The 12,006-nt window shown below is 37.3% G+C and overlaps 1 protein-coding gene across 1 annotated transcript; it reads left to right on the plus strand.

The window, feature by feature from the left end:
- The first annotated feature begins 1,561 nt into the window (after positions 1 to 1,561).
- Positions 1,562 to 4,724, plus strand: POU3F4 (POU class 3 homeobox 4). Its single transcript, XM_030210595.1, has one exon. The coding sequence runs from the start codon at positions 1,592 to 1,594 to the stop codon at positions 2,675 to 2,677; it is 1,086 nt and encodes a 361-aa protein (XP_030066455.1). The 5' UTR covers positions 1,562 to 1,591; the 3' UTR covers positions 2,678 to 4,724.
- The last annotated feature ends 7,282 nt before the right edge of the window (positions 4,725 to 12,006 follow it).

The raw sequence follows: 12,006 nt of genomic DNA on the forward strand, positions 1-12,006 counted from the left end.
GACTTTCTGGTAGCTGCAAGCCTTCTTTTATTTCTGCTAAATATATGAAAATGTATGCAAATTTAAATCAAGCTTAACCTAGGAGCTCTTGCAATATATTTAATGGAATTTCAAACCAATAAGGGAACTCTGATGCAGTCTTTTATAAGTGCAAATATAATTACGCAGTCAGGTTAGCTTCAGAATTATGCAGAGAAAGGTCATTTTTTTTTTAACTTGAGGGATTTTCTAAGGTATTAGGTGTTTAATTTTCTAGGCTTGGCTACTCCGGCAAATCTGGCTTCCACGTATGCATTCCTTGCTTCCAGCTGATAAAAATGAATGATATTGGCCTTGCTTCATTTCACTGCAATTGGAAACAATACAAAAATGTATGTTTTCTTTTGTTCTTCACTGACACCAGTGTACCTGAAGTCTACAATATTGCCTTTCTCAAGAACGAAAATGTATGTTTAGGCTTCCTTTCAGAGCTCAATCGATTGTAAAGCTTTTGCACACTATACAGCGGACTGTTTAAAGTCTTTAGGTTTTGTTTTTGTACACACTCTCACCACTATTGCTTTCAGTGGCAAACATTAGTACATGCATGATTCAAGGATCTCTGCAGATAATGCCTATTTAAGGTGGGTACAATCTTCAGATAAGATGTCATAACACGTGTGAGCAAGTTTTTTTGTCTTCAGAAGAGTGATTTTTGTGGGATAAGGTTTTGTGGTATATGCTGACTTGAAATTACATTTAGCCAGAGTAGGGCGCAGTCTAAATTAAAACATAAGAAAATTTTTTTTATATAAAGACTACTATCGTTCTCAGGATATACATTAAAATAAACTGCAACTGTTTGCTATCAAAACAGGGTTCTCCAGTTCAGACGTTCCCTTTAGGGTCGTTCTATATATCTCACTTCAATAAGGTTACACTTTTCACTGTTACACTTTTGAAAAAACATATAGCTTATAAAAGGTTCTGTATCTCGCTTGTTAAAATAAAAGTACAAACTGCTAATTTCAAAGTATGTGAATAAAGTTGGCATATTTAAAGTAAATGTATGTTTTTTTTTATTATACCTTAATTGTCTTTGTATTTACATTACTGGGAGGCTTAGAAAATGGCTATAAATAATATTGATGTTAATTAATCTTGGGTGCAGATATTTAGCCTGTACATGTAATTTTGCTGTACTAGAAATTAATCATAATCATTACAGTTTTAAACCGTGCAGTGTCATACTTTCCTTTTCTCATAATGGGACTTAAAAAAAAAATACTCGACGTGCAGTTCGGATGGGAAAGAGTTAAGAAACGAAGGGGCTCCGGCTAGCACGCAGTAACCAATGGAGCGCTAAGATTGATTCACTTCCTGCTTTAGCAGCGCTTAACTCCTGGGTCTCACAAACCTAATTTGGAAAGTGTCCCGCCTGCTCTCACTCTATTGGTAGAAGGTAAAGCTTCTCCAAGAACGAGCCTTTGCAGTTGGCTAGCGAGAATGCCACTAACCGTTGTCGATTTGGTTCCCTTGCCTGCTAGATGTCAAAGGCTGTAGCTGCTCCCTTTGCCACATTATAACTAGTAAGGGATCTACAACACTAACCATGGCCACAGCTGCTTCTAATCCCTACAGCATTCTCAGTTCCAGCTCCTTAGTCCATGTTGACTCGGCGGGCATGCAGCAAGGGAGCCCCTTCCGAAACCCCCAAAAACTTCTGCAAAGTGATTACCTGCAGGGAATTCCTAGCAATGGACACCCTCTCGGACACCACTGGGTGACCAGTTTAAGTGACGGGAATCCGTGGTCGTCGGCTGTCCCCGGCAGCCCTTTAGACCAGCAGGATGTGAAACCAGGAAGAGAAGATCTTCAACTTGGCGCCATCATTCATCACAGGTCGCCTCACGTTACCCACCATTCACCCCATACAAATCATCCAAATGCATGGGGAGCCAGTCCAGCTCATAACTCATCGATAACCTCAAGTGGACAGCCTATTAACGTCTACTCACAACCTGGCTTCACCGTCAGTGGCATGTTAGACCACGGGGGTCTAACACCACCTCCACCTTCAGCTACCACGCAGAGCTTGCACCCAGTGCTGCGGGATGCCACAGATCATGGAGATATAGGAGCCCATCACTGTCAAGATCATTCTGACGAGGAAACGCCGACCTCAGACGAATTGGAACAGTTTGCAAAGCAGTTCAAACAAAGAAGAATCAAGTTGGGATTCACTCAAGCAGATGTTGGCTTAGCACTGGGGACTCTGTATGGCAATGTTTTCTCTCAGACTACCATCTGCAGGTTTGAAGCCTTGCAGCTCAGTTTTAAGAACATGTGCAAACTGAAACCGCTGTTAAACAAGTGGTTGGAAGAGGCAGACTCGTCCACAGGTAGCCCCACTAGCATTGACAAAATAGCAGCCCAGGGCAGGAAACGAAAGAAGAGAACCTCCATTGAGGTGAGTGTCAAAGGGGTCCTGGAAACTCATTTTCTTAAATGTCCCAAACCTGCAGCCCAGGAGATCTCTTCTTTGGCAGACAGCCTACAGTTAGAAAAAGAAGTGGTCCGTGTCTGGTTTTGTAATAGAAGACAAAAAGAAAAAAGAATGACTCCGCCAGGGGATCAGCAACAGCACGAGGTTTACTCTCATAACGTGAAAACAGACTCGTCTTGCCACGATCTTTGACTATAGGCTGCGCTCACAGTCGGGACTGCGGAAAGCAAGGAATTTTTTAGAGGGTTTTTAACTTATATTCTGGCGGAAAACAACCAACAATATTACAAACAGAACCGAAGACTAAAGCAGGAGCATAGCACTGCGCTATCTGGCAATATTACTCGCTGACAAAATACATAGTGTTTACTATAAAGCAAGGTTTGTTTTTGCTCTCCACTAGGAAGAAAATACAGATGTGTGCCTATGAATAACCTTCCAGCGCCTTGGTTATATCAAGCTGTATTTCAGGTGAATCTCTGTTTTACAATGGACTAGTTTTTGCAATTTTTAAAGTTATATGGCGTATTTAATGTCCGGGGTGTTTTACTACAACCTGTACACAATATTTGTGGATATAATTTGTATCTCTAATCGGTCCAGCTATTCATTTTTCCCCCATATATGTGTTACTTTAGCCCTAGAGGAAAATTGGTATTATTTCCATGAAAACAATACTATGTGTGAGTTCCTTATGTATATCTAACGCTGCGTGCAGTCGAAAGCAGGATATATATATATATATATATATTTTTTTTTTTAAATCCAGGTTTCATCATGCGTACACAGGCAAAAATAATAACTTACATGTGTATTGTGTTATTGTGTTACATTTTTTTTTCTCACACGATGTTGGTGTCTCTCTGCTTTGCGCCGCATAAACTGTTATTTTCGAATAATCAGTAAGCATTTCGGCCACAATAGCAAAACCTTGACGTTAAGACAAACTGTACAAAGACAGACGGAGAGTGGTCATTTTATTTTCTTATTCAGGGATATTTTTTTTTCGTGGAAAATAAAAAAAACTGTTTGGATTTTGAAAATTATTAGACAGGGATGGTCTGTAGTAAAACACCTTTAATTGCGCTTTTCTTTTGGAACCATTTTAGATGTATTTTAGTTTCAATATTGAAAATATATATATATATATGTTTTAATGAATTGACAAGTCCCTGAATTTATGAATGTTGATCATATGTTGATCTCGTATTCAAAGGTTTCTGAATATGACAAATACAATAGTGCACCTAAAGGGCTCTATTCCACTGGCCGTGTGTGTGTGTGTGTGTGTACACTACACCTATATCTATATCTATCTATCCATCCATACAGAAAGATAGATATAAATATAGATATAGACACGCGCGCGCACACACAATATTATTATACTGTAGATATACAATAGAAAAATGCACAGTAATTCGTATATCGCTACACTTTAAGCAAAAGATTTCACCACTGAACGTGTGCTTCATATTATTCTGGTTATCAATGTGTATATGTGCACATACCGAGTCTTCTACACTAATGCAAAACGTTATTTAGCCACGCTACACGTGTGCGTGCGTGTGTGCATGTATCTATGAAATAGAAACACATACGATCACACATGCAGATGGTTCCACACGAAACACACATATCGATTCAAACAATGGGACTCACCCAGGCACATTTTATTTTACAAAGATGGAGTAACCCCTTTAAAGCACTTGGCAGCACTAGAGCTCAGTTCCAGGCCTCTTAAGCTCTGCTGCTTCGCGTCTATGGAGCTGCTGCTGAGCCTCAAACCTGCATTCCGCAAACGCTTTCCAGTATCAGATTTTTTTTTTATTTGATATTTATATTTTTCAAGGTTATTTTCGGTTTAAGCGCTAAATCTCAACATTCAGAACCTAGATATTTCTGCCAACTTTATAATTGTACAGTTTTGTATATTAAACGTTTTTTGACGTTATTAATTTAAAGAAAGATCATTTAGTTTATTCATTTAGTAACCGATGTATGATAAACGCTATTTTCATTAAAGGTTGCTTTTTTCAACTATTTTATTCAAATTGCCTATTGCAGTTGCCAACGATTATTTATTTTCAATAAATTCTGCATTATGTTTAAAAAATGTTTGAAAAATCAAATGGGTGTTAAAAAAAAAAAAAAAGAAACAATTCTCTGTAATATTTGATTGTTAACCAGTTTTAGTTAAGGGGTTTATATTGATGCAATATTTTATTTGTAGTTAAAGAACGCGGTTAAATAAACATTTTTACAAAATGTTGCCTAACTGTGTGGTGTGTACCTGGACAATTTAAAATAAACTGTAGAACATTCCAGATATTACGAATAAGTCTCCTTGGGTTCATTCCATACATTTTTCATAATTGGGTATTTTTTCTCTTTTAAAACGGGCTGGATTTTTGGTATTGACATTATTATGTTTTAAAAAGCCGAGAATTGCTACTGCTATTAACTAATCAAAAATGATAATATTTTTAAAAGTCTTAAGCCAACACTTTTTAAATTCTCTTTTGCACTGTAATGCTACTTTTCACGGTTACCTGCATTTTGTGGTCCGTTTACAATTCTGTAAGATCACGGACGTTTGTAATTTTTTTTTTCATTTTTATTATTACTATAGTTATTATTTTGGGGGACTACAACAAGCCTGTGTTTAATATTTGGGATAATCAGAAGAGGGACTAAGTCCTTTTGCTGGTTTTTAGAGCTCTGTTCTCTAAATCTTTTCTCCCATTTGCTGCCCATGGATTTTTATTTTTTTTTTTTGGGGGGGGGCAGAATAGGATCCTAAGGATTCTGCAACCCCTTCCCCCCATCAAAGGGAAAACTGGTTGTTTTAGTAACTTGATTTAATGGAAATAATAATAATGCTTATTTTATGTCTGTTTCATATCTAGAGAATAATAACACATTAATATATCTAAGCATTATAATTTTTCTAATCATATTGCCCAAGCTTTTCAGAATCCAAGATAAACTAATCATTGTGTGCATCTAATATATTGAATACTTTATGGTTTTAGGTAGTTTGTACTGTAGAGAAGTACTAAAGTAGGAGGAACTAAAATGTCATATTTAAACATTTAAAATAGCTACATTCATTTTTTTATAGATTTGCATTTTAATGTCATATTTATTCTAGGAAATAATGCATCTTTAATTGTAAAGCTTGCTTCTAGCAGCATATTATTATATGCTTAGCTGTACAGTCCATACCACTGTAAATTAATACCTGCATAAGTAAATGCATTTAATAAGTAGGAAACATGCATGCATCCATTTCAGGATCCAAGCAGTAATCCTTCATGAATGCTTACAGGATCTGTGGTTTGTACAGTATTTGAGTTGTACTAAATGTACCAACAGGATTTTTAATTTTCCAGCTAATCATCTCCTATAGCAGGGAAGACCAGCTGTATAAACTCATAGGGCCCCTTATTAGTCAAATTCTTTTGTCCCATTCTGTGCATATAGAAAAAGTCCATCCACATAGAGCTCGTCAGAGGTCAGTACACCTACAACGATGAGCTTCCAAAAGGATTTAAATTCCAAAGATGTTATTCCAACAGACGGTAATACGGCATATGATAAGCTTATGTTGCTATAACATAAATAGGTAAATTATGAATGAAGCGTTGTGTTTCAATTATCCCTCCCATCTTCTTTCATCTCTACACATTTATTATGGTAGCAATTCCCTCCCCCGCCGCACATATACAATGCACACTTACATACTTCACATACATACAAATTGATCTAAAAGGGGTGGGGAAGGAAAAGAGGAGGTAGAAGGGATGCAAACTAGATCCTTCAGCACACTGCTGCTCCTTCTGGCCTGCAAGCATGAATCAGTTTCACTGAGATCTTTAATATTTTGTCCCAGGTGAGCAGGGACTGGAATGCTTAAATGGAACATGTACCAGTTAATCATATCTAATAGGTAGAAACTAAAAAGCCTTATCTGTATCATCAGTTTACAGCACAATAAAAATGCAAAGAGATGTGTGGCATTTGGACAGTCAAGAGAAATAAGATCTACCAGAAGCTACTCTGCTCTATGCCTCTGGAATATACTAATCAAAAAATCCTCAGAAAAATGAAACAGTGGTTTTCAAAATGTTTCTGGTCACTGACTTTCCAAATCCCATGTTGTGATTGCTGAATGCCTTCATTAAATCAAATGTGCACTGGTACATTATAATGTGTTTTAATATCATTTTTCTATTATTCTGCTATCTAATAGTGTCTACAGACTACAAGAAGATACTGACTTATAATACCTATCAAATTTAGCTGTGTTAAAAAAAATAAATAATGGGATTTAGTTTCCTCAAATATGAAAAAAAAACCCCTCATGTACTCATTATTGAGAAAAACACCAAACAAACGACGTTTAGCATTTAGGAAGACACTGGATGAATTCTTGATAAGCGAAAAATACTAGAATTATAGTGATTACATTTATAAGAACTCAACAAAGGGTTTCCTCTCATTTTCTTCCTATGGGATGTACTGTAATTCTTAGCACCGAAGGCCCCAAGGGAATCTGTGAGCAAACTGCATGGATTTTCATGTCATCAAAAGACAGCTGAACTAAGATGAATTTGCAGCACCTTTCATTAGTATACAGTACTGTAAATCATTCTACTTAAATTAAAAAATACCCTACAGTTTTGAGGTAATCAACAAAGAGAAAGAAGCTCTAGGTTATGGTGAAATCATGCAAAGCAGTAAGCACTGATGTTACTGTGCAACTACAATAACACAATATTTCTTAGTGTATGCACCCTTTCAAGCTAGCAAGTCTGAGAAATGGGAAAGTAGACAAGACTAGTGGTAGAGGCAAATGCACTGAAGGGAGTTTCTCATTTTCCCCAAGATTCTATATATGGAGTCTGAAAATACGTGCGCAAACTGAAGCGTATTCTATAACAATGTGCATAACTTAATTGGTTAACTAGCTAATCAGCGCTGTTAATTGGATGTTAACAAGCAATTATCAGCACTAGCTGGCATTAATTGAGATTTGCGTGCACAACTCGCTAAGGGGTCCTTTTACTAAGCCGCAATAAAAAGTGGCCTGCAGTAGTGCGAGTGCGTCTTTTGGGTGAGCGCTGGGCCATTTTTTTACCGCATCTCGGAAAAAAGGGCCTTTTTTAAGGGGCTGAAAAATGGACGTGCACTAAGGGCTATGTTTACTAAGTGGCGCTATGGGTGTGTTAGTATTTTTAATGCGCCTAAACGGTGTACGCATGTTAAATGCTAACATGCCCATAGAAATGTATAGGCGCATTAGCGTTTGATGCGCCTTAAATTTACAGGTGTGTTAAAAACACTAACGCACCTTAGTAAAAATACCCCTAAAATTGAAACCACTGCATACCCATTTTGGCCTGAGACCTTACCGCCACCCATTGACCTAGCGGTAAGGTCTCATACGCAACTTGCACGGTAAGCATGTAGCATGTGCCAACTGTTGTGTATCACCGGGTAAGCAGCCCGTGGTAGAAAATAGAAAATTATTTTCCACCATGGGATTCAGCTTGCACCAAATTTAGAATTACCATCCAGCTCACACACTAGCTGAGCGGTAGTGCTAATTCGGCAGGCACTGTAGACATGTAGGCCCTTATGCAGCTCAGTAAACGGGCCCCTAAGTGTATTCTATAATGTGGTGCACCTAAATTCTAAGTCACTGAGTTGAAAATGGGGCATGGCCATGGGCAGGGTGTGGGCGTGGTCATTTCTAAAATCTACGTGCATTATTATAGAATACACGTGCTATGCACCTAATTTAGGCATCAGGATTTGCGCCAAATAAAACATGGTCTAAATGGATGTGACCAAATTTGGTCGCATGGCAAGCCAGTCAGCTTATTCTATATACCGCGTGGAAATGTAAGTCTATTCTATAAACTTTAGGTGTACTTTAGAAAATAACACCTAGGTGTAATTGTTTTTCCATGTGGATTTTTCAGGCACCATATATAGAATCTAGCCCTTTGTGTCTGGGAAAAGCATGCTTAGTGCATCCAGGCCTCAGAGTCTGAGCACAATAGTAAACAATAAAGTAGAATCCAATTATTAGAGTACATTTTGAACAGGCTTTACATTAGTTTACACAAATTAAAACCTTCATGATTTCAGGAGGACCAGCAGGGAGTGAGAATGCATTTGGGATGGGCACAAAGATTTTTACAATCAGTTTGTCACCGTGGGAATTGATCAGATCATTATGTTTTGGGAAGTAATGAACTTTCCGTGTCTGATTAATAATTATATTTCCTGAAGATTATCAAGAGACTTGCATTTCAAAGGCAAGTAGAAATATTTCATATAGCAATGTGTCATCAGAGGGGCAGGCGGAAACAGGGAATGAGCAATTTACCTATGAAACAGGAGCTGTTCACTGGACCATCAAAAAAAATCTAAAAAACGTAGTAGTCAGATTTATTGTAACTGCTGATACCTAATAAGTGCTACATTTATGAAGCTCATTTTTAGGTTGTTCTGTAAGCAGTTTGCCTGTCCTATTGTTATAAAAAATATTATATAGGGGTAATTTAATGAAAAGCTAGTTTTAGGCACCAAGAACAAACATAAATGGTGATATTTACATTTAAAGGTGGCTATTTACATTGCAAAAATGATCTCATACTGACGAATGTAAAAGGGTGCACATTGGTACATATTTCAGTGTTTGGGTGGATTATGAGCAGAGAAAACATTTGCATGCATTGATTATAAAATGCATGTATTTGCACAATGGAGTGGAGGAGTGGCCTAGTGGTTAGGGTGGTGGACTTTGGTCCTGAGGAACTGAGCTCAATTCCCACTTCAGGCACAGGCAGCTCCTTGTGACTCTGGGCAAGTCACTTAACCCTCCATTGCCCCATGTAAGCCACATTGAGCCTGCCATGAGTGGGAAAGCATGGGGTACAAATGCAACAAAAAAATGTAGGCCCATTCATTTGCACCACCTCTAGAGCCAGTGTACAAGATCACATTTGGCCATGTGTGCTAGTAATTTATAGAAAATGAAGAAATTTATAAAGAAAAATAGGCACCTACTTTTCTTTATAAAATAGATGTGTTTTGGTTGCCTTAAACTAGGCGCCCGATTATAAAAGTATATTTAGGACAGGATCAAGTAACAGGCAAACTAGGCACATGCCTATGACCCAAACATCTAAGAGGGTGCCCTCTCAGATATGCTGATTCAATGATTCCCAAGTTAAATGTATTTATTTATTTCCACAATTTCTAGAACGCACTATCCAAAGTTCTAGGTGGTTCACAATCTAACATTCACAATAATAAAATGACAAATATATAGACAATAAAACACTCATAATCATAAAATAAAATAGCCACCTTATAGCATGCAAAATACATCAGATTTACCACAGACTATTTGAAAGCATCTTGAAATAGAAAAGCTTTATAAGCAGTTTCCAAAATCACAAATAATCATAGTCTTTCATGGTGCATAGTGTTAATGGAAGTGAATTCCATAATTTAGCCCCTGCCACATTGAATATTGTAGATCCATACCTTTCCAGTCATATATGATGAAAAGACGGCACATCCAGCATCAATTTGTCAGATGACTGCAAAGGGCATGGGGGGCAATAAATCCTTAGAGCAGTGGCCAGTGTCAGAGCCGAGGTACATCATTGTTTAAAGCTTTAAAAATAAGAATTAATACCGTAAACTGAATGTGCAACCAATACAACTTACTTAAAATTGGTGATATTTGTCTTAATAAGTTAGTTATTGACAGAAAGAAGTGTGTGTGGGGGGGGGGGGGGAGGGGGTTATTCAGGACCACATTTAAGATTCTATTGCCCAGAGGCGAGACTCAAAAAAAGTGCAAGTGGCAGAGGTTAGAATGTCAGAGAAGTACCCTTTTGAAGTGCACACCCCTTTTTTTAGCCTGGCTATTTGACTTCTTCAAAATGTGGTGCTCTAGGCAATTGCTTATGTTGTCCAAGACTAAATCCACCACCACCCACAGTTGTCTGTCTCTTTTTTCCAGTGGACAGGAGGCATTGGCAAATGACCCTTCTTACCTGCTGTGTCCTTCTCTGCTGGTTTCTCTCTGCAATCAGAGCCATATGGGGCACCATTTGTGGGAGTTTTAAAAAAATGTATTTATCCTGCTCTAGTGGACCCAGTGTGCCTGTTTGCCTAAGGGCCATCAAAAGGTTAATCCTGCCCCGATCATATGTTATTTCAGTTTCACTCATCTTTCAATATTTTCTTGCCTCATTAAATGACAAATAATATTTTTCTAAAGTATAAACTACATTTTCTATCTGCCCATTATTTTCCATTTACTTTAGACAATTTTTACAGTTTATACATTTGGCTACTTTTTATCCCACAGAACACAGATTTAACATTCTGCTTGTTAGTTGCTTATTGGCAATCACTGTTTAGTGTTATGTTTACACCGCAGTATTTCATGGCTCAGAAAACTGGAACAACAGTACAGTAATGGAAAAAAAAATGGAGTCCTTCAAAGTATGGCTATACTGAAGAACAAAATAAGTCAATTAGTAGTAAAGGAAGACAAATTTGGACAAATGAGGGTACTTTCTACTAATGCATCCAGAAAATAGAATTAGTCAGATCTAGGTGCTAGAAAATGGAAGGCTGCCCATTTCAACCAATTAATGGGACATAATGGTGTACAGAAACTAATAACAAGTGGAGAAATTGAATGAAGAAGTGACCAAGTAGAATCAATGAAAGAACAACAGGTCTGTGGAGAAACTGAGACAGTGACTTCAAGACAGTTGAAGAGACACTGGGCAATGGCAGTTGATCACCAGATTAGTGAAGGCAGGAAAAAAAAAACAAATTAATGAGAAAGAAACTATAATTTCAAATGATTTCATGTTCAAGTAATTTTTTTAAATTTCCACAATCAACTCAACATGCAAAATTAGAGGTGTTGAGAACCCCTCTGTTCAGTTTTTGCAGGCCTATTTGCATTAACGGATTAGTGTCTTTTACAAAGAATAACTTGTGATCTACTCTGTAGTGCTGCAGTTCAACCCAATTGAAATTCCACCAGCAGGTGATGGAAACAAAGCCTGAGATGCAAAGAATTAAAGTAATTATTGTAGTAAAACTAAAAACATAATTGCATGGCACGTCATAGAAGAATATTATAACACGAACATGACAACAACAAAAAAAAAAAACACAAATTGCTCATGCATCTCAGAATTAAGATGTGATTTTGAACAAAGTCGCTGCATCCAACTGTATCCGATAAAAATTAGTGGTGTTTTCTCTGGAATGCTCATTTTAGTGCATTTCTGCTCTTGTTTGGAATATATTTTTAGAAACACACTGCTTGCATTCTTCCAGGAATCTGAGTTCTAATGTCAGTTCTGTTTGGTGTTTGTACTTTAACATATAACTGTTAGAGAAATAATCACCATGGATTAATTATACTTCACTAAATCTTATTTGAAATATTATTACACAACTTTGTT

This window comes from Microcaecilia unicolor, chromosome 7 (genome assembly GCF_901765095.1).
Source record: "Microcaecilia unicolor chromosome 7, aMicUni1.1, whole genome shotgun sequence".
NCBI lineage: Eukaryota > Metazoa > Chordata > Amphibia > Gymnophiona > Siphonopidae > Microcaecilia > Microcaecilia unicolor.